This window comes from Aythya marila (assembly GCF_965140915.1).
Source record: "Aythya marila genome assembly, chromosome: 5".
NCBI lineage: Eukaryota > Metazoa > Chordata > Aves > Anseriformes > Anatidae > Aythya > Aythya marila.
In genome coordinates this window covers 44,274,496-44,299,046 of record NC_139046.1, presented here as the reverse complement: position 1 = coordinate 44,299,046, position 24,551 = coordinate 44,274,496, and the positions used below count along the sequence as shown (strand labels likewise).

At 38.0% G+C, this 24,551-nt stretch overlaps 1 protein-coding gene across 3 annotated transcripts in view; it reads right to left on the bottom strand.

Annotated features, from left to right (window-relative positions):
* AKAP6 (A-kinase anchoring protein 6) overlaps positions 1-24,551 on the bottom strand; it is a gene marked incomplete at its 5' end in the record, with an annotated part of 220,546 nt that overhangs the window by 162,872 nt on the left and 33,123 nt on the right. For all 3 annotated transcript variants that reach the window (XM_082762186.1, XM_082762187.1, XM_082762185.1), the window contains 2 exons: positions 15,515-17,305; positions 21,637-21,888. In XM_082762186.1, coding sequence (XP_082618312.1) covers positions 15,515-17,305; positions 21,637-21,888 — 2,043 coding nt within the window. The remainder of the gene's footprint in view (positions 1-15,514; positions 17,306-21,636; positions 21,889-24,551) is intronic.

Genomic DNA, 24,551 nt, shown 5'->3' with positions numbered 1-24,551 from the left:
TGGAAGCACCAGGCAACAGTGCTTGTTAAATCACTACCCCAGATCTTTTTTTCTCTCCACCTTCCCTTTTATTACACAAAGGGAGTTCTCTTCTTAAAAGAATTGGTTATGAGGCTGTGTGCTTAAAAATGAATGTCCAATTTTGTTGCAAGCAGACAGTGTTGTAAAGTTTGTTCCCAATTTACAAAAAGACTGAGCTCACAGAGGGGTCTGTGTACAAGGATGGGCTGGCTCTAAGGGCTCTTCTATCACAGAATGCATTAAGAAAACCCTTTGTCTGACCACAAAAGGACTTGTATATTAGTCTCAGGAGGAACTCATTCCTGCCCATGGACTTTATTTTCAAAAGGATAAAAGTGCACTTTCTTCATAGGCAAAGGTAAGTCAAAGAAATCCAGGTACTCAAGAGGATGAGGTTGCAACAAACTGTTACGGTCAATTTAATTGGAGTTAGACCCAGAGGCAACAATAAAACCATTAGCAGTACAGATGTTAGGGATCCCCAAGGAACTAAGATGCCACAGTAGAAAATATTCTTTGTGTGATACTGTCAAGATTCTGTGGCAGACTATGACCTTGCAAAATATAGAACTGACCAAATTCATCAGGAGGATGCTAATACTTAATATGCATTTCAGGATACATTCGTTCACAGACAGCTTAGAAATACAACTTAGCAGCTTTTGGCTAAGAAGTTCCACACTTACTCAATAACCCCAGACTATGAGAATATGTCACTCTAAACAGGGAAAAATAAGTATTACAGACTTTTCAGAGCAGATATTCATGTAAAGACATATCTTGGTTTTCTACTAGATACTGTTTAGAATTTTTAAAGACCAACTACTACACTACAAAAACCTTTCACAAGTGCTGTCTTTAGGTTTTGTGTCCAACTACCACATACAGAATTAGAAATGAGTATTGAATGTGTTTTCTCTAATGTACATCTATCTTATTGGCTATGATTTATGCAGCTACAGAATGAAAAACCATGGCACAGGATGTTCACTGGCTCATGACTTTTCCTCGTTTTAGAGTTTCCATTATGCATCCTGACGATGGAAAACAAGAAGAACTAATACATAAAAATATAAGAGTTATATCAAGCACAGCCAGTCAGACATAGTTCAACTTTTCAGGGAGATGTCACCAGAGAGTTGAGAGTCCTTCTAGACTTGAGTGAGAGTGACAAAGCACAGTTCTTACATGCCTAGGAAAACACTGCAAATTAACTCAGTTCGAGCTTGGTCCCTAAAAGTCACTGGTAGAATACTCTTGACCCTAATTTTTGCAGACCTTATGGTCTACTACTAAATATACGGATTTTATTAGCAATCCTGAGTTATTTTTCCATACTGTAGTCTGACTCGAGCAGGAATGGCAGAACAGATTTTAAAGAAGTTCTCAGTTTCCTAAAGCCTTCTAGGTAAGAGAGTCACAACCAAAAAGGGTTTAAAAAACAGGATACAGATGGACATGCAAAATGTTACTTTTCAGTCCATTTAAAATAACTGCATTTGAAGACAGAGAACCTGATTCTGCACTATAAATGTTACTGACTGCACAGGATTGATGTGTGGTAGCAGAAAAAGTCAAAGAGCAGGTTATGCTAATTTGAATATTAAGAACTATTCCTAAACATATCTCTGTAGATTACTTAAACCTTTCCATGGTACCACAAATGTTTTTCTTTCCTCATCCTATGCCTTGTCTTACCTTTGCTCAAGGTGAAGATCTACTTTAATTTTAAAAGAACCACCATGAGGCCTCCAATACTATTTCAAACTTTTAAATAAGATCTAAAAATGGACATTTACACTATCGACAGATCAACTCTGGGGCAGAGCTAAAGATAGACACAGGAAGAGCAAGCCAAACTCTTCCCAAGCCCTGTTCCTGAGAGGTATATTCTTAGACAGCAGACACGCTTCCAGCACCACTGATAACACTTTCCCCAGCCTTTTGAAGGATCAGTGAACACCTACAACCATAGAAGCAAAATCTGGGTGCTGGAAGGACACTGCTGGGCAGCAGAGCTCCATGCGGCCTTGAGGCTGAGACAACTACGCAGACAAATGCCATGTAGCAGCATAGAAAAGGCCAACATCCTCGTGACTTTGCAAGTGCAAAGAGAGTAGAGAGAAGTAGTGAAGGGAAGGGAGGGGAAGGGAAAACTCTCTGATTCATCCATCATTTAAAGAATCATCTGGTATGAACTTAACAGCAATATGGATTGGTTGTAAACCTCCAGAGATGCCATCTGCTCTGAAGGCAATAACACCAGGCATACAAAATGGCTGCTGATCTTTCCTCACACTCATGTGACCGTGCTTTGTAACCGAGACATCACGTTAACAGCCACAAAGCCAGATAAGGTTTTAGGCTTCCTGCATTCACTCAGGTGAGGAGAGAGTTCATGCTGCGAAAATAGGGGAGGCCAGTGCTGCATCTCCAAAGTGGTGTGAGATTCAAAGCACTCCTGGGAATCAAGCAAATAAGTACATTAGCATATCATTCCTTGTGTGGAAAAATTTTACATACGTCTACACGTTTTAGACGACAGAAAATTCCTTTGCTTATCTGCCTGCTAAGTTATCATGCGGAACAACTGGGAACTGGGTTCTTTGCAGGGCAGTATCGTAAACCTTTCCAGCTCCATGGGAGACCCAGGCCGGAGCACGGCTGCAAGGCAGCTCTGCGGGAAGGCAGCCTGAGCCAGCCCCCTGCTGGAGGCAGCTTGGAACGCCTGAAGAACTTCATTTTGCCGGATACCTAAATCACCATCTCAAAATGATGAAAATAATATTGGGAATAATAATAATAATAAAATAAAACACACTGCTTTTATTCACATAAGTTTTAGCACTGTCGTATTTCACAGACACAGATATAGTGGTTAAAGAGGTAAATATTCCTCCATGGTTCCAAACAGTACTGCCCTGTCAGAAAACCTCCTGGGTGTAAATCTGTAGCCGTGAGTTTCTATCACTAATCTCGTTCAGCACCCCTGGTCTGTGCTCCGCTGAAATTCTGAGGCAGAGTGGAAAAAGGTTCCCGAGGAAACAATCTGAAACTATGGAGTGAACAATATAAGCAGCGGAGTTAAAGGATACCTGATACCCTGAGATGAAAGTTAAAGGATACCAGGATATCCTGAGAATGAGACAGGACCAGGAAAGAAGAACAGGCAATAAGGAAATGGGGCATGAACAGAGAAAAAAACAAATAAAGGAGCAAGAAATACAGGCAAAGGGCAAAGTAGTTCCTTTAATTTCATTACCTTTTTTTTTTTTTTAAAAAAAAAAAAAAAGGCCATTTTCTTGAGACTATTGGGAATAAAACTGGCATGCAAAAGCTCTTAAAGGCAGAACAGTCAGCAAATGTGATACTGTGAGTGAGCCCCGAGCAACGTACAAACTTCTGAATGATCCAAATGGTCTGGTCAGTGCTAGCAGCATAGAACATTGTTTCTGAAAATACATTCATTCACAAATAGCAATGCCTGATATTGGTCACATCTCCCAGTAGCTCTCACTACTCTTAAAATAACTTTTTCTGAGTCATTTCTTCTTTACATAAATTGCAAGAGGCCAGCTAGGGAATAAAGATAGGTGTCCCAAACATGTTCCAGTACAGGGTAAGTTTAAGTTCCTCTTACATATCAGAGCATCAAATATCTTAAACTAAGGCATTTTTAGATTATACCCTCATGTGACCCTAAGTCAAAGACTTGCCATATCTAGAGATCATCCAAGAGAAGTGAACATTTTTAGGTCATCAACTGTTGTCTGTCTAAGACAGTAAATCCGGGGACAAGTTATGACCACAGAGTCTCCACACATTTGTAGACAAAGACACCCCAAGAGAAGGACAGAAGCTGCAAATATGCCTGAGACAAGAAGGATAGTGCAAGTTACTCCCAAAAGGAAGAGGTCAGACCTGAAGCAGTAGCTGGAACAAGGGTCTGGATTCTGGAATGACCCTGGGCACAGTACAGTAGAAGGGAGAGTGGCTTGGCTAGAGGGGAACTGGTAAAAAATACCAGGCACCAAAATGAGTTGTTATGTCCTGTGTACAGGATAGGGGCACATCGCTGTGATATATTCACATGGTCCCAATTTTTTTTTTTTTTTTTTTTTTTCTACTGTGGGCAACTCTAAACTACAATAGAAAATTTAGAAGTTGTTTCAGGATCTGTTATTCTTAAGTACAAATTTATTTTTTAAATAGATGAACCTATAACCAAACTTCCTGATCACAACTGTCCCTATTCTTTCAGTATGAAATATCTGTTGTGTAGTAACCTTGATTCAAACTCTGTGGTTAGTGCGAGTCTATAATCAGCATCTTCATTTTCAATGAAGCTAGTCATCTGACTCACTTTTTCTAAAAATGCTGCCAATATAACTATTGATGTTGAAGCAACTTATGGTGATGTAAGGGTACTTGGAAGTACTGCATTGCCTCTTCATATAATTATTTTAACTGTTGTGTTGGCAACATACCTTATTTTCAGATTGTTTTACAGCTAATGTATGTATTGATTATGAGCTGAATTGAATCCAAAAGATGAACTAATACTCATTTGCAATTTTTCCATATAATGGCTTCTGTAGTATATTAGACTCCAGCTTTATTCTGCTTGGAAAAATAGGCAGTTATGGATAAGCATCATTCCTTGGTTTGCATGCCCCGAGTACTGGGGGGTCAGATGGTGACCTGGGGGAGGAACGTCCCTGTGCAGCTGCCAGCTCTGCTGGTGACCAGCTGCCCCCCTGTGAACAGGCACTGGCAGCACTGGAGGATGTTCAATCACAGCCGCTCTCCCACCTTCCCCAGCTGGTCATAACAGTTCCTTACTCTTTGATCTCATAGTTGCTGGAAATGAACCTCTCTTCCCTAGCATTTAATTCCTGTAAAGCTGCAGACGATATACATGCACCATGGCTGTTTCTGTAGCTTGAACAGAGTGGGTTATTAAAGTTTTGAATGTTAGCTGGGCACTTACAAGAAGTTTTACCTTTTCCCATAGAACAAATCACATTAAAAGAATTACATTAGGCAAATTGTGGACCTTCACCCAAAGGCACAAAATCAATTTAAAAAGATTTGCAGTGCCTTTGAAATAAAAGCTAAATTCATTATTTTTTACATAACACTTCCAGTAAGTTAGCCCATAAGTGATGGATAAAGGAAGAAAGCCACTATATTCTTGGCCTGATAGTCACAAAGTAGGCTTAGACATTGCTTATTTATATAGTATTAGTATAGATCTCTAAATAATAATAAAAATGGCAGCTATATTTGCACAGTGAGACATTTCTTATTTGCAGAGGACGGAGTATATTTTTGAAATGTATTTCACAAAATCTGTAGAAGTGGAAGTGCAGGTTATATGTTTTAGAAGCTTAAAGACAGGCATATTCACGCTATTGCTTTTTAAAATCAAAACAATATTTTCTTTTTTTTTTTTTTTTGAATAAAATACATAGCAAAAAAGTAGTTGGAGCCTACACTAAAGAAAAAAAGATTTTCATAAGTAGTTACATTCTTAAGGTCAAAGGTATATTTTACAATTATTTAATCTCTGAATTTCTAACGACCCTGACTATGAAGTTACACAAGTCTCATTGAGAAACAAAAGAAAAAAATCTGTAAAATAGGTGCAGTAACAAGTTTTGGCCTCAAGAGGGTGATATATCACCATTTCTAAAAGTTTTCCAATTTGAAGGTAAAAAAACACTCCTTTTTACTAAAATAGAACGTATGCTGTTTGCTTCTGGGTAACTACTGAATATATTGACCTCTGCTAAATCCTTGACATGAATTAAGATACAATGGTCATGATTTCCCCTCAAAATCAGAAAGTTTAATTCAACATCTCCTATTGAATAAGGCTAATTGATGCGAAGAGGTTAAGTCTGTCACCTCACAAGAGATATTTAAATTATTTGACCCGTGACCTTGTTTTGCAGTAAGATTTCTGTGTTTAAGAACTAAAAGAGGGAAAGTAGAGATTGCCACTATTCTCCAAATATGACAAGAGCAAGAAGAGATTAAGATTTGTCACCTTTTTCTTTATTATTATTCCTCCAGTTCCCCAGTTTAGTTTCCTGTTATGTGCTCGGTTTTTGTTCACCTGCAGTCTCCAAAGAAATCCTGTCACTATTACTTCCCTTTCAAATAGTTTCTTTTTCCAGTGATCTCTAGTGGGCAGTCCTTTACACCTTCTTTAAACCATAATTCTGAGTTACTTTTATTTTTCACCAAAATTTGGAAATGTTTACAGAACAAAATTAAAAAGATTCTCTGTGGAAGAAGTGAGAGATTTGCACTGCAATGAACAGATGAAGTTGACCTTAGTTAGTACTTATCTGAGCTAGTTTTATACCAGCTAGTATAGTTCAGTTTTTGCTCATAGTGTCGCAGTTTTACATTTTAAATGACCCTATGTGTCTTTAGTGTTGTACAGCTCAGTAAGGAAACACTCATGAAGTCAAATGCTGGCATCAGCAACAAAAATAAATATTACATTTTTGTGACTTCAATGTCTACACTATCTATTACTAAAAATTCATTTGCTCATTGGTTCTCCCTTGTTTAACCTGCACTGTACATTTTCCAAACATTGTCCAAAGTAAACCAGAAGCAAACCTAGTCCCCATTCTGGTAACCTTATTTAACCTACTTGAAATCAGGGTTCAAAATAAGTCTCTACTAGCAACAAGGGAATATTCAGATAAGATGCCAGTTTGATTTGCCAAGGATAGCTCAGCTGTTTGTAAGGATTATCATCTGTACTCCAAAGCCTAAAGCAAGGATGAAATAAAAAACAATTATTTTTTTTGCCTTTCTCGTTGCTTTCAAGATGACTTTCAAAAACCTGTGTAAGCCTACAGACAGTCTGAAATAAGCCTCTGAAAGACTATTTCCTGTCTGTATTTGCAACATGTTCACTCTGATGTCTAATGATGACAACTATAATTTAAGAGTCACCATGCTTTAATGTTTCACTCCTGATCCTAACATACTGGAAAGGATGGAGGAATGAAAACCAATTGCTGTCGAAACACATAAGGATAAACAAGAAGAAAAGGATATGAACATATTTTGAAGAGTTATGCAATAATCTTACATAAGTGGACTTGATCTTTCCTCTCAGGTTAATCCTCTTTAGACCCTTGAACATTTCTCCTGCTCTGTCTCATCTCCAGCATGTACACATTTTAAGGCAATGATGCATTAACAACAGTAGATAGACTGGAATCTAATTTAGTTGGAAGTTAGTAGCAATGTATTATTTAAATAATTAAATATTTAGACCAGACCATGGCGACTTCTGTATACTGTATCTTTGTGGAATATCCTGTACTTCCTCACAGAGGATACATAAAACATCAGTCTGTTGGAGCGTAAGTATATTATGTAACAGAGCAGCTAGACTTTAAACCATTGGGAAAGGCACATCTCTATGAAAATATAAAGTGATGAAGAGTCTTTCTCACCCCTCTGTATACACTGTATTTAAGGGAATACTAGAGAATGCAAATTTCAGTTCAACAGTTTTCTTTTTGGTAATGACGGCACTTCAAGGAGTACTAAAATCAGTACAATGACTAATTAACAGGGTTGTTCAGAAGCTATCTCAAACTCTTATTGAGAAAAAAAAAAAAAAAAAAAAAAAGCCCTCTGTCCAGTACCTGCTCCCTGTAAAACAGCATTTATAGAGGATTCAGTGCTGAACATCACAAGAGGATTCCTCTTAAATCACCATACATACCCAAAAGTAATTTCCCAATACCAACTTGACTCATGCCATCACTGGAAGCTTGAACCTATGTTAATGGTTCCTGAATGCGATTCTCTGCCTCTGAGAGAGAACTGTAAGCACTGAGTAATCCCAGACAATAATGGATGTCTCAGCACTGATAGAAAGGAGTTGATCCTAAGGTCATCTTAGAGTCAATACTGACTAGTTCTTCAAGACATTCCTGTGTCCCTTTTAAATCTACAGTCTCTAGAGGCTTTCCGGAGAGGTCAGCCTTACCCACTGCTCACCTTCCAGCCTGTCCTTTGCTACAGAGAGAGCAGAAAGTCCACCTCATGCAGTCTGTGTTCTCCCTCTCCATCAGCCCAGAAGGCTGAATAAAAAGAGGTCTGACCAGCAGGTCAAGGGAGGGGATTGTCTCCTTCTGCTCTACCCTCATGAGGCCATGCCTGGAGTAGTGCATCCAGGTTTGGGGCATCCAGCACAAGAAGGATGTGGACCTGTTAGAGCAAGTCCAGAGGAGGGCTGTGAAGACGATCAGAGGGCTGGAGCACCTCTCCTATGAAGAAAGGCTGAGAGAGCTGGGGATGTTCAGCCTGGAGAAGAAAAGGCTCCAGGGAGACCTCATTGCAGCCTTTCAGTACTAAAAGGGGTCTTAAAAAAAAAAAAAAAAAAAAAAAAAAAAAGATGGAGAAATGGAGAAGGACTCTTTACTTGGGCAGAGAGCATAGATTTAGATTAGACATTTGGAGGAAATCCTTCACTCAGAGGCACTGGAGCCTCTGTGAGGCACTGGAACAGGTTGCCCAGGGAATTTGTGGAAGCCCCATCCCTCGAGGTGTTCAAGGCCAGGCTGGATGGAGCCTTGGCCAACCTGATCTCATGGGTGGCATCCCTGCCTGTGGCAGGGGGCTTGGAGTTAGATGATCTTTAAGCTTCCAACCTGAGCCATTGTGATTCTATTTTTCTATGATCTTCAGCTCTGCAGCACACTTTCCTCTTAGCAGAGATCCAAAGGGTAAGAAATAATCCTTGACCTAATTCTAGAAAGTTTCCAGTTCACAAATAAACAATGTGGACAGCTCTGGTGCAGGCTTGTGACTATGACAGAGATGATTAAGACATGACTCAGAGTTGTGAAATCAATGGTCACTTAAAGCTAATCTATAAAAATGCATAGAAGAGGAGGGCTCACAGAATCGTGTACACAAAAACAGCTGTTCCTTGTTTCATCTAAGCTCTCATCCCTGAGCTGAGACGTGGTGTCCAACTGTGTACAGAACAAGAAAGATCAGGAGGCCTTTTGGAGCAAAAGGTTTCACATCAGATATGAGCCACAGTTGATGTGGACGTATCACTTACAACCAGTTCTAAATACCAGTAAAGACATACCCTTAAATCACTGGTACTAAAATTATTTGTGAGCAGATTTTTTCTAGATTTTTTTTATTTTAATTTGGCATGACTTGCTAAATTATGTAAAAAATCCCTGATCTGAAACTGCTTACTGCCAAATTATTCTGAGGTCTTTACACTGGGAATTCAAACAGTTTAGAACAAACATATGCTTCACAATAGATGTGTTTCATTAAGGAAGCATAATTCCTGCAGTTGGTTTTAGATGTACAGTTACAAATTCAGAATTTGCACAGCTTGCAGAGAAGTTGCTGTTTTCACAAAGATTCCTGGTGACAAACTCGCTCAGACTATTTGTTTTAAAGCAAGTGCCAAAGAAAAGCGAATGTACTTGTAGGAACCGTTTAAGACTCAAGCAAAGTGTTAGGAACCGAATGTTTTGGAGAAATAGAGGCTTCACTGTATTTCGGTATAATTTGTCTGAGTAAAAGTGAGAGCTCCATATGCATTACTGCTTAATAGTTTAACCTGCATGAAAACTGAGGGATGGGCTTTCAAAGCAGGGGAGTATCATTGGACTTAAAGCAGCAAAACACGGTTCTTGACTCTCATTGCAGAACATGGTATGACATCCACTCAGTTACACTGCACAAAGCAGCAAGATTGCTGAGAAAACTGCAGAGTTACCAAGGTATTTCTGGATCTGATATCAATTTTATTTTTTGGTTTTGATTGTAAATTGTTCATCAACAAAGAGCAGTATGTCAACATAAATGGTATAAAACGGTATAGTAAGTTTTAGAGATGAAAAAATTTTGACAATCGCTTTATCTATTAGGAAAAATACGCATTCCATTAATTCTAAAGGGCTCAGCATTAAAGCACTAGTATGTGATTTGTTGAAAGAAAGAGGGCTGAAGAGAGCACTGAAGACAACATAAGTGTTGACTTGAAAAATCCTTTACCTGGTCATCTGAAAGAAACAAGTCCTGCCCCCTACTCATTATCTTTGCTTTTTCCACCTGTTCTGCCATTACTGGTTTCTGTTAGGTTTTTCCTGTATTACCAAGCCCCATCAACATTATGAGTTCCCAACTGTTTTTCAGCCACCTTAGCCCCACAGCCCAAACTTCATTTGTCCTCTGTGCATGCTCATTACTATAAAATGACAATTACATTACATAAAATGAAAATTATCTTCCAAATTCAGTTCTCCAAATATTTTCCAACCATCTCTCCGCTGTCCAAATGGACTCCCAGCTGTAACTCCACTACGTAATTTGTTTTACCAAGCCTATAAAACATTTGCATAAACCAACAGTTTAGCCATCTTTTGTGACTACCTTCTGAAAATGCAAATCTTTCCCACCCAAATACAGAAGCCATTTGTTACATTAACAAGTTAAGCTCTGATATTACTCTTCTTTGCAGGCTGCAAAACTCACTGATCCTCAGTTTGTCCTAGACAGGAAAATTAATCCCATTTCTCCAGTAACTCACAGAAAGGGACTTTAATCTCTACTCCACTGAGAGATCTTGGGTTTGGAGGGGATAAATGGTTGCACAAGGGTGACGGTGCCCTGATTTGGCCCTGGAAGGCAGCAAAGGTTTTATCTGACTTGATGTAGGATCCCTGGGGCATTCTTTAACCCACAGGAGAAAAACATGTCAAGCAGACGGGTAACCAGTGCCAAGGCTGGCTGGGCTCCCCAGGCAAAATACAGAGCTACCAGAGTTGAGGGCAAATTCATGAAACGCGCTGAGCTAAAAAGATGGGATTGATAGATATCAAATTGCCACTTTCAGGAGAAATTCGTATATTCATCTGCCTCTTACAGAAAAGGAGCCTACAACAAAACAAGCAGCAAGTCTGTATATGAGGAAAATTTGGCAATTTGCTCCTACAATAAGCCTTGAGGCCTGAAAAGCAAACATAGCTTCATTTAAATGCGCTATCTTGCAAATGGTTACCTTTCCACCCTTTATAATAATGTTCTCAAAAATCAAATAGAATGGGACTATCAGTGACCACAGATTACAGAACAAGGATGTCAGTACTGTCATTCTAGTATTGCTTTCTAGAGGAGGAGATAAAGCTGGCTGAATGAGTTTTTTTATTGCTGTTATTAATTTTTTGGTGAGATGATTTAAAATCCATTATCACTGGATCAGCCCAAGATCACCTTATCCTTCCAATTTTTCAGTTGGCACATAAAAATTAAAAAAATCAATTATTAGTATGATTTTAAGGAAAACAGATTTCTTACAGAACTTAAACCTTAAAACCTTCTGAAACTGATACTATGGAGTCCTAATTTTGAAAAGCGACAACTGGGCATCACAGAATCACAGAACAGCTGAGGCTGGCAGGGACCTCTGGAGGCCACCTGGTCCAGCCCCCTGCTTGGGCAGGGCCATCCAGAGCACAGGACCACATCCAGGTGGCTTTTGGAGATCTCCAAGGAGGAGAATACACAGCCTCTCTGTGCAGCCTGTGCCAGTGCTCTGTCATCTACACAATAACAAGGTGCTTCCTGGTGTTCAGACAGAGAATCCCTTGTGTTCCAGTTTGTGTGTCTCATGTCCTAGCACCGGGCATCACTGAAAAGAGCCTGGGTCCCTCTTCTTTGCACCCTCCCCGTATTTCACAGAATCACAGAATCACACAGAATTTCTAGGTTGGAAGAGACCTCAAGATCATCGAGTCCAACCTCTGACCTAACAATAACAGTCCCCACTAAACCATATCCCTAAGCTCTACATCTAAACGTCTTTTAAAGACTTCCAGGGATGGTGACTCCACCACTTCCCTGGGCAGCCTGTTCCAATGTCTAACAACCCTTTTGGTAAAGAAGTTCTTCCTAAAAGAAAGAACTTTCCTAAAAGAAAGAACTTCTTTTATTGTACAAATTTTAGGAAATTTGTACACATTGATGAGACCCTCTCTGAGCCTCCTCTTCTCCAGCCAGGCTGAACAGTCCCATCTTCTTCCTGCAAAGAGCTCTATTGATTTTACCCTGGAAGAGTGATGTTGTCGTATTTTTTCCCTTTCCAGTCAGTATATCAGAAACCATAGACTTGAATCTGCATTCTACAATTTATTTGGGGCAGCTACTAAAAGCTCATTTATGTTCTTTTTCAGAGTAGAACTATACTTTAACAATAAAAAGAACAATCAGAATTTTGCATCACTCATTCTCACATTTATCTCCAAAAAGTAACTTCTGAAATGCACACAGAACTGTCACAGAAATTGTTATGTACCACAGAATGGAGATACCCAGTGCTAAATAAATAAGAAGCATATGCTAAAGAATTAGCTGCAGTGGAAGACAAGATATGGCAAGGATAGGTAGTATTTATCACAAAGAGGTAGTATTTATCACAAAGTAAGACAGCGTTCCTTCCAATTCAACTGCAAATGGGCCAGTCAAGCATGATCCTGTTTGGGGCTAGACAGAAAGGTTAACAGTATGCCAGTACTTGTGCAAGGGATCTGCATAATTTGGGAGTATAAAAAAACACATTTTATCAATTTCCTCACATGACTATACTCCATGTAACTGAGACAATGAATGTCTTCCAATAAATACTTAAGCGTATGTTCAACAAATTGCTTACCATCAAGATATTTCTGGATTTATATTAATTCTAAATTATTCCCATCAGTTTAAAATATTGAGGCTTCTTTGTTCGCTCTATTACCTAGCTAAAATATGACTCTCAGAAGCAACTGCCAGCCTGAAAATCACTATACTGTTGTTCTCCCAAAAGGAAAGGTTGAGTTATTTTAGTTTTGTTTTACAATCTCAATAAATAAAATATAGTAGGCTAGACATTTGTAACAACGTAACTGGATTGCAAATATGCATGAGCATGTTTCTTCTCTCCTTAATTAAGTTCTCATTTCAGACCTGACTTCTTTAGCACAAAACCATCACTAACAAAAGAAGAATTGAATTATTGCTAAGATGTGTATTCATGCAATTAGGAAATTCCTTTTTGGGGCTGGAGAACTTGTTACACAACCGAATTAATGTAAACGCCAAATGATGACAATTAAAAAGCAATGGCACACTTTTCCTGTTCTGCATAGGGAATTACGAAACAGGAGATCTGCCAAAACAAAGGACTCAGCTGTGACACAGGCATGATATTTTTTTAGGAAGATTTTGTTTACAATACTTAATAACATCAAATAAGGGAGGAATTTTCTATTTTTCTATTAATTATGTCCAATTAAACTTGTTCAGTAAGGCATCATAGTGTTACCAAGGCAGGAATTACCTCAGTAAGAATTCTTGTATTGAAAAAATGATTCTTTATTAGTACTATAAGCAGAAGACCTAATTGCTAGAAACAATGAAAAAAATCAGGTAAATAAGTAGCTTGGGAAAACCTTGTATTTCTTTAAAATCTCTATTAATATCTATTTTTTTTGCAAAACATTTCAAAACTTTTCTCTTGATAATTTTTATTCACAGTTCAGGAGGTACATTTTCAAGGCATTTACTGTAACTAAAACAGACCTTTCTGCATGAAATAAATATGAAACTTTTTTGTATGCTGCTTTTAAGCAAGTGAATTTCTGAGCTCTCTCTTTTCCTAACAGTGCTCTTTGCACCTGGTCTTCTTTACATTTACTGTCCTCCTTCTACTCTGAGCCCCTTCCTATAACATACTTGGTAAGATTATTTTCAAACTCCATGATCATTGTTTCTCAAACAGGAGAACACACTTCTCTGGGATACAAGAATTTTAGAAAAAGCAGGGTCAGCAGTAGCAAAGTTCTCCAAGAACAAGAGAGGCAGCTGTAATCACTGTCTGGAAGGACTGACTGTCCAGAAAGCATCTGACTACCTATAATCATTGCCAGGAGCCCAGAGGAGGAGGAGAGGATGACAGATGAGGTGAGGAGAGGAGACAGATGAGCTCAAAAACAGAGAATAACCTTTTCATAAAGTTTGAGGAAAGTAAACATGATGATTTGGGAGGGCAATGAAAAAACAAACAAACAAAAAAACCTTCTCTGCCACCTGCTTCTTGCCAAAAGGATGCTAGCTGCCTCTAGTGGAGGGAGTTGGTCCCTAGACACTCAGCAACTCTAGTCCTTAAACAGGCTCATGTGGCATCAAATGAAACAGCATCTTAACACATTTACAAGCAGCTTTGATGGGATTTTTGCTTGCACAGAATGAAGGGCTCTGTATCCACAAGCTTCACCTGGACTAATTTTCAACACTGAACAAACTTAAGCATAGAAACAACTTGTACTTACGGAGGTGGTTGCTATTTTTCTTTGTCTCTTACAGAGCTTAATAACAAAGAGGACAACGCAGACAACAGATTTAGCACTTAGATGCCGAGATCACCCTTTAATGCATTTTGTGAATTTTAAAGGCTTTTGGATTCTACCAGAGATGGAGGTTTCTTTTCTGACAGCCATTTTAGAAAACTCTATTGAAGATGGACATGAAATATTCTGAAGAGGAGAGTTCTCCTCTACAATAGAAAGGAAGACAAATGCATTAGAAAACTGAAAAAAGTATTATGAATGTAAACTAATAACTTTATTATTGAGGTTGTTGGGTCATTATTTGATCATTCATTCAAACTCAGCTCCCTCTGTAAAGTTTACACTTTTTTTCTCTAGAAGAGGTCTCATAGTGTTAACTAATGCAACCTTTGTCCTTTCTGAAGAAGAGTTAGTTTTGAAGTGATTGCTAGTAGCTAAGAAAATCCTATCTTATCTGAAGTTAAATTGGATAGTATATTGCCACTATTGCAGTAGCACTAGTGGCACTAGTAAATTGCCATTATTTAGGAAGGTTTACTTACGGAAGAAAAAAAAATTAATAGATTTTATGCTTAGTTCCACCAACACTGGAAGGGCTATCACTTCAAGGGAAGAGAACTGGTGAAAATGCAGTGTGGTTATTATACATGACGTGACAGGATTCAAGAAAATTATTCCCATATTCTTGGACTAAAGCAATTCTTTTTTAAAAGACAATAGGCAGGCAATATGAAGCATCACTTCATCCAGACGCAACAAAAATTCCTTATTTTCCAATGCTTACCTGTCATTTCATCCAAAAATAACTTATTACATACCTGATCTTGGCAAAGCTCTACTCTCTTTGTTTTGCCAAATTTACAGGCACTGATGTAAGTAATAATGTAGGCAAATTCTGTATAATTAAGGTTAACTACAGTTTATCATAATAACAGTGATCACTGCTGTTGTCTACTTCTAGGAGTCACTAGATGAGACTATTTTCAATGTTAAAAAAAAACAAGAAAGCAACTTCTCCCTTGCCCCCAGCTCCATCTCCAAATATAGCCTTATCAAGCAGACAGCAGAAAAACACAGGATTACTGCCTTACCTCAATTTTTTCCCATATGGTTTCATAATTCTCTTGATGTTGTATATCTTGCATGAGTTGATGAATTAAAGCTGATTTATTTGAGGCGGAAGTCTCATTCTCAGTGGGATGAGTGACAGCAGTCCTTTCTGACTTTTCTTCAATGTATTTTTTAATGCAAGATACAGGCATAGAAAGATCTTCATCAGAGAGAATATCACTGAGAGGTCCAGATTCAATACTGTCACCCAAGGAGGATACTATATCACTTGAAGAGCTTGGTGAAATTCTACCTGTTTTTTTGTGCTTTTTTACCTGGTATGTTGGATACATTTCTGAATCTGAGTTCATTTCTGACAGCTCCCAGTCATCAATGTTTTGAATGGTTTCTCTTCTGGGCTTTTGGGGCAGCAGCTTTGTCAAATTTTCTAGTTTTAAAGCCAATACTTCAGTCTGTTTGAGATGTGAAGGAAGTGCTAAATATTCATCAGATCCATACCAGACCTCACCATCTTTACTGTTTGTATGACTATAACTTGGTGATGAGCAGAAACTTTTATTTTTCTTTCTCCTCAGTAAAAGAGGTGATGAGTTGATAAGTTCTGAACCAGCTGAGGAAGCACTCTTTTGGCTATGTGTTGGTGAACTAAAAGGCTCAGTTTTACCTTGTGATTGCCTGCTTGGGTCTCTCTGGTTACAAGAATCTGATGATGCAGAAGTAGAATCTGTTTCTGTCCCCTCAAGAGACTGAGAGTTATGAGAAGCAATCCCATTTTGTAGAGAAGAACGTCCCCTTTTTTTGACTTGTATTGGTGGAGCTGTTTTACACATATGTCCAGATGTTCTGCCAGCTTTCACTTTCTCTGAAGCATCATGAGACTTCTTGTGCTTTGATTTTTCTTTACAGGTGTAGTAAGCAGGTTTCCCTAGACTTACAGGACTGTCCTTAAAGTGATTATTTATTGTGTACTCAAGATTTCTATCACCTATTTTATTTAAGCAATCATATGACTGACTAACTGCAGATGGACTGTTAGTGTAGGGTGACTGTAAAGCTAGGCAAAGCTTGGACCTATCTGGTGGATCTAACAATGAGGGTGTACTTCTACTCATTTCATTCTTTACTATCTGAGAGATTTGCCTTTTAAAATCATTGGTTTCCATATAATCCTTAAACACATCATCTTTCAGAAATAGACCTCTTTTTGGCAATGTAGGCTGTGTAGGGGAATCTTCATTATAGTTAAAGCAGTCTCTTATGGACCTTTTAGGAGTTGAGTTTTCACAGTGAGGATGTTTGATTTTTTCACCAATGAGCTGGGGAAGATTGCATTCTGGTTTCTTTGATGTGGAAACTGTTTTGCTGTCAGTTGATGAGACACCATCTTCAGAGCAAGGGCCTTTAGGAACAGAGGAATTTGCAGGAGGACATGATAGTGAAAGCTCTTGGGGTGCTTTCCTCTCTTTGCTTTCATCTTCATCTTCTGCCAAAAGAGATAAATGGGTTTCTTTCTCATTTAATGCCTCATTACACTGGGGAGCAATGGAATCAGTTGCTACTGCAAGTAAACCCACACTTCTGATAAGTCCTGGAAAGTCCTTATCCATCTCGCTGTAGTTCCAGGATTCAAACGATTTTGCTTTACCTTGGCTGGAGGTCATATCATCCAGAGCACCAAGCAAATCCTCACTTGGACTGTAGTCAGATAGTTCAAATGCAGTAATACCACAATCCAGTGACAAGTAATTTTGAGAACATTTGATAGTTAGCTGTCCAGAATCATCAACTTCAGTTAAAGAGTCAAGACGATCCTGAAATAGACAAAGAAATAGTACCATTTAGAAATTTTATTTTCATATATAACACACACAAGGTAATGAACTATCAACTTCTGTGTTTCACTACCTAACAGCTAGAAAAGCAGTCATCACTGAACTGCCAATAAACTGAAAGCAGACTTAAAAACAAAAAAGCCAACATTAGCTCAGGTGGTTACAATGACTATTTAAAAATATAATAAAAGGCAGAAACTCATGTTTTAGTATTCTAACTTTAGGTGCCTAAATCAGTATGCTGGTCTGTATTCCCAAGTTTGGTCTTCATAACAAATATTTTTCAAGCAAACTCTTGCCTAAAGAAGATGTAATTACCCCACAATCTCACGATAAACCACTGGGACTATGGTCTGAACAAGAACAGTCTTAAAAAAGAAGGCTATTTTTTGCCGTCTTCTACAAACATGTAAAATTTGAGCCCTGTACTCTGTCCACCCCATTTGTATTAGTTAAAGTAAACATGCAAAAAATTCCTCTAGTTAAAAATATTATTTATAGAAGAGAGATTAGAAAAATATTTATCAACCTAAACCTTGGACTTTGAAAAATATCTTTTATTTAGCATATTCTAACCAAATGTAGAACCTATGCCACAAACAGTAGTACCAGTAGTCCAGAATTAAAAGGAGAAGTTTCTATAAAACTGTCAATTTTGTATTTTGGAGCTGCATTTATTAAGGAACATAATGAATAAAAAATTATCAGTATTACAGCTGCTTTTTTCCTCTAATCTCAAGAAAAGATTAGAAACTGTAAAGCCATATGTAAATCAAAACCCTTTCCAAGGCCCTAGGGGCCTTCATTTCTCCTGAGTAATGAGCTCCATTCCCTCATCTCTTAAAACAGTGTTTATTAACATTAATAAAATTTACAATCAGATGCATTAAACCATCTTGCTCGGTCATTTCCTAGGCAGCCTCTTAAATGGGTACTTCAGAGGAGCGTTATTTAACACCAGTATTAACATTATTTTTATTTCAGGAAAATAATATATTTAATTATTTACACAACTACCAATAGGAATGCCTTACTTCAAAAAATCTGCCTGTTCACACATAGCGATATTGTAAAATTCTGTAAATACTTTAAAATACCATTAAAAAAAAAAAAAAGCTGTAAAACTCTTTGGGTTGTATTTCCAACACCTTCTTGTATTCTTGTATTTATATTTAAACCAGCACAATTCTGCATTTTTTGACTCTTTCAAATAAGCTAAATTGATTTGTAAGGTTGTTTCTACTCTGAATTTACCATCTGTTAGAGAACATTAGGATTCATTGTATATTATATTATATATTAAGCTTATACTGGTCCTTTCCATATTTCCTCTCTTTATCAGTTGTGGAATAAAGCTCACAGGTTAGGTTAAGCTAGACAGAACTCAGGCTGCACAGACCTAGTTTTTCTTTCCTTCTTATCTACCTTTGGGTAAGTCCTAAAGGAGAAAAACATCCTTCAAAATATTAACTCTGAAGTTCTTATTTTAAAAGTTATTTAAGTATATCCATCATGGCTGGCTGCCTCACTGGTTCCTATTCTATTTCCTCCAAGCCACGAAACCTTGCGTGCCTCTTCCTGCAGCACCCAATTCTGTATGGCACTGCTGAGATAGCCAAAAGCACACTTACTATCTGCCCAGCTAATTACTTGGGTTCCTAAGCAAGACAGTACAGCCTGTGCTACATACTTCCACACTTTGGTAGCTGCTTTACAAGTATTATCCCTGTTGATTACGTTGAAGCTAGCTTGTGCCCATTTGTGCTTGTCACAGCTACAGTGTAAACAAAGCCCCAGCAGGACTGCTGCCTGCCCAAATGACTGGCTACGGGCTCCATGAACCGAGGGAGCAGTGAATACCAACTAGATGTGATTGTCTTAGTGAGCACGAAAGAAACCTTGGCAAGTCACTTCCATGGAACTCCTCTGTTAATGTTGGCAGTCAGAGCCACGCTGAAGACAGCTGACTTACGGAGCGAGCCAAACATTTTGTGAAATGGCAGGTTTGTGGACTACAGAAAAGCATAACATTTGCTCTACTGGATTGGATCACATTTCCATCTAGCCCAGTATCCTGTGTCTGCAGCAGTTCCAGACATTTTCTGCTGAGCTGAGAGATATGGGTATGCCTATATGACCCTTCCACATATCTACCTGCACCCCAGCTGCTGCCAATGAGTAGTATAAGGATTTTCTTTTCCAGAGAATATCATTTTCTTATCTTTTCTTAGTTTTTACATTTATTTTTGAGCACATCTACACTTTCCATCTCTAAGTGTCCTAAGGCAGTAAATTCCAAAATAAAAGTCTTCGCTTTGTGTGAAAATATACTTCTATTAACTACAAACCTGGAAACTTCCAGGTCTTCTAGGAGAAAAAATAAGCTTTCATTCCCTGTTCATATTCCCCAAGAACTGAAAAGTAGGAAAATGTTTTTGTAAGGAAGTGTTGTTTGTATGGGCAAAGGTTTCTAGTTTTGCTCAAGCAGTTTCACTATCCACATATGCCTGAAAATGCCTAATAGATATGCTACTTGTATCGTGAGGCAATTGGTCCTACAACGTAGTCCTAGCTGGGGAAGGATACAGGGGAAACACAATAAATAAATAAATAATGGAGGTAAATGACAGCAGATACAATTTTCTCTACATTATCTTGTATTTATATATTTCAGTCAAAGAAAGCCACTACTATTATACCTGATGAAAAGCTTGAATGAATACCAGCAGGTTAAAACCTACAGAGCAGTTTTTGTGAACCTATACAAGCATTAGAATAGAAACTTCATATTAATATTGTGCCCCTGCTATTGCTAACCATTAATTTTACTACATATTTTTTATGCCTTAGTTGGGAGTAATTAAAGAATTGTGATAGGATGTATTGTCTTTTTTATTACCATATAAGCCTATCTGGCAACATTTTTTTCCCCCAATGAAAAATAATCCAACCTTCACAAGTCAGTCCTCCCCTTTTTGGGAGGGATGCTTTTTATAGCAGGTATAATCAGATCCATATGGGACATTCTCTCTTTTTTTTTTTTTTTCTTTGGTATCTGGATCACGGACCATGCTCATGCCATAAAATAATGACTGCACCCTAATTCACCACTCCAGATGTTCCAACAAGCATGGATTTCCTTCAGACTTGCCAGAGAAGGTTTACGAACAACAGCAAAGCAGAAACTGAATCTGAAGCACCAGGTATGTATACATCAGGAAGAGGGGGTGCGGAAGGTGGGCCTGGGCATATCTAAGTATTGATTTCAGGACCACCCACTCTGGTGTAGCAAAAGCACATATAAAACTCATCAGGGAGTAGAAACATACGTATGTTCTCTTCAAACTTGGGAGATCTGAAATGAAAGACATCTTTAGGGGACTTATGACTACCTCTGTAACACAGGTCACAGAATCTGACTGCACTGATCTAGATGTCTCTTTCTGTAAATGCTTTTAATCCTAACAGAAGCATTTTATCCTAATCTTAGGACTTTCAGTGAATGAAAAATCCTCTAAATGCTGAGGTATTTTCTGTTAACCACTAATTATCCCCACTATTAAAAATGTGCATCTTCTTTCACTTTTAAAAATTGGGCCAGCAGTGTTCCTCTAATTAAACTAATTCAGTAATAATGTGTTCAAAGGAAAACGTACTTTAGCTAAATGAATCCAGACTTAGAAACCATTTACATGTGTGTGGATTCAACATTCCATTAGAGGGAAAAAAGCATGATGCATGCATAATTGTTTCAGGCAAAATGTATGATTGTTTAGAAACATATTGCAGAACAACCACTCAAACAAATAAAAGTCCATGTCCTCAGCTTTAAAGCAGTATTGACCCCGCCTGACAAGTTTTGGAAAACATTGTACAAGTCTCTGTATGTAAGAAGGGAAACGCCCAAGCTTTTCATTAAAGAATTCATTGCATGTAAAAACTGGGTTTTAAATTGGATGTGAACCTTCAATTCAGGAGTGAACAGACCATGGACTTTGGACGAGATGCCCCTCTGTAAACGTTTTCATTCCTTTATGAAAAATATTTCAACCAGGAGATAACACTGTTTGCCATTAACATAATATTTCTGAAAGCGGCCTTATACTGGTACTTCCTTTAACTTGGTTCAGTGAGAACAGATATCAACTGAAGATAGTGAAGACATGCTCTTACAAAATTAGTACCAAATACCTAGATGTCAAGTCAGCCATCCTTAAAATTGTCATCCTAGCAGTTTTAAATGCACAACAGGGACAAGCTGCTTCAAATACAGATGAAATTCTCAAAAATGCTGAATTTAGTTACTGTACCTCCTTTGTCTCCTCAGAAAATGCTTGCAGAATATCAGTCTGCCTGGTGTAGTTTCCATTGGCGTCTTGTAGCCCCTGAAGGATACGCTCTCTCAGAACCAGAACAGAAACACGTAGCTGGTGCCAGAGTAGTTGCACTGTATGGATATCGACTATCACATTGACAGAATAAGAGAGAAGCTTCAGGGAAAACTCAGTCTCTAGTAGAGCATGAATTTGTTCAACGTGATCAGATATATCTTCACAAATATCCTGTAATAGAAAAATAAAGTAGGTATTAAGCTACAGGCATAGTCCTTCCCTGGATCAGCTCTACTTGTCAACCACTTTTTATTAAATGCAAAATAGCTTATTTCAGAGAGGAAAGGTAATGCAATTAATACACCCAGCATTCCCTCTTTTTTCCCAGCAGCTGTCCTGTTTGACTCAGTAAGCACGGCATACAGAGTACGGGAGGATGGCACAACAAGACCACATGAATCAGAAGCAGAAAAAGAACACTGTAAAGTGACATCCTAGAAGACAAGCAAGAGGAGTGAAAGTGGTAAGATTGCCACAACCAGCCTCTCTCTCCCTTTTGTTTTTTTTCACTCCTCCAGTTAAAATGTAAAGAATTTGACCTGTGCCTCCATCAACGAAATTATTTTGGACAGAATTTCCCTTTAAAACCAGCCTCCATAGCCAAGTAGGGCAAAAGTCTGGAATGGACTCAATGGGGATAAGCTATTTCTGATAGCTGCAATGAGAGCTCACTAACTTTTGCATAGATTTGTTCTGGAGTCAGAACTGAGCAGAAGAAATGGGCAGAGGAGGTGAAAGGCAGAGAGGACAGAAGCTGTGAACAGTTGTGTCGAGAAAGCAGAAAGAAAATTTAAGTTACAAGGTTATAAAATAAAGATTTGGATGGGACTGTATCCTCCAAATTTAACAGTTAAGGTCCCAGATTTCCAAACTGTGCTGCATACAGTGTAAAATCTTTACAGCCACAGTCTGCTCTTAATTGTGAAAGGATAAATTCAACTAATACAAGACTTTAAAGAATATTTAGGTAGACACTCCTGAGTGACCAACACTATAACAATTCAGTTGGAAAGCTGTGTAAAAAGCATGCTATAAGCAAGTAAGGAAACATAATTAAAATAGTAAAAAACATAGTACAAGAGACCAGTAAAAGATAGCATATACATACATAACACCAATAATAATTAAGAATAAGTGATATCATTTTGATCCATTTCAAATTTGTTTTCCATCAAAACAATACTATCAAAAAATTACAATAAAAGTTTGTGTTTCTGATGATACTCATCATTTTGTACAGCATGAGAGTAACAAGATATTCAGTGAAGCCAATTCCTTCTAAGTTAATAATACAGTACAGTAATTTTTATCAGCTCAGATCTGACATCTTCAGTCTGAAAGTAAAGCCAAATTATTGAACGTGCAGTTGTTTGTACGTAAATTAAACTAAAATCAAATTTGAAGTTAGTATTAAGAAATAAATTTAATACAACAAATTGGAGATTATTAGCCCCAAAGAAACTATTATGTTTGAGTAATATGAGCATTTTAATATCAGCATTTAACTCATTTTAATAAAGCCCTGACAGTTACATCAAGTCTCTTGCAGGAGTAGCTCCCAGAAATGCCAGAGGAGAGCCCAGAAACACTGGAGTTTCAATGAGCAGAGTTAAAACTCTGCTCATTTAGGGGTGCCTTGAGAAGGAGCCATTATCTCCTTCCTCAGTCACGACCAAGTGGTCATAACAACCAGCTGCTGTATTTTGAATACCAGCTGCTGTATTTGCAAGTACAAAGTGCACAGCTTCACCCGGCAATGCTCAGGGCTCCAAGTGCTTACAGCTTCAAATAGTCACACACCACCAGGTAGGCAAATTGACTTGAGAGTTACCAGATCAGTGCACTAAACCTATTCTACAAACACACAGACACAGCTAAAACTCTCAGTAAAACCTTCTCCAAACTTTCTAAAAGATTATTATACATTTATTGAACCACAACTGTAACATTACTGGAAAATACAGCTCTATTACTATGTTGTTTCAAATATTTTAAAGAACATTGTAAGCAATTTAGTTTGACTGAATTTGCATTCAATTCCCTAATGATGTTCATGTCTTTTCCTTCTGGTCATAAAGCAGTTTAATTTCCAGTTTCAGTGACAGGACGCTGCACAATAGCTAAGTTTATAAATTAGACTCAATTTGTATAAATGTATTTCATATATCTTCAGCTGGACTACTCATGTGGTTATGCCAACCTGCAAAATAAGTTGTCATTATCTTCTAAAGCTCATAGCCATGTGCTGAATTCAACTTCCAGCAGGATTCTCAAAGAGTTTTAACATGGAGGTCCTCTAACAAGGAGCAAGTATCTCCTGCCAATTGTCAAATAATGTACAAAAAATATTGACTAATGAATCTAGGTAATACTGTGAATCAAGAGTTCAGTGCCATACTTCAAACTAGTTTTCCCAAGAGTTGCTGTTACTGTAGCTTCAACAGCATCTCAAGTTTCAGAAGCAGACAAACTTCCCACAGCAACACAGAAAAAGTTGTCCCAAAATGGAAATGCCAACACCACTGAAGGCGTGAAAGAAGCATAAATTCAAGGGCATATTCTGTTAATTTTTACAGAGCTTGTTATAAATTGCACATTTGCCTCAACAATCAAACTCCAAAGTACTTTACAGCCCACTAAGAGCATTACAGCAGCCAAATCCTTTATGTACTAACAAGATAATTAACCTGTCATGACAGGTTCAGTAACACGGAGAACCTAAGGCTGGAGTCGTTGATATCCAAGTAGAGGTCACGTACTCTGGCAGAAGTCTATAATGCAGAGCATGATCTTAAAATGTAAGACTACCATCTCAGTCACAGTGAAACAAAGTG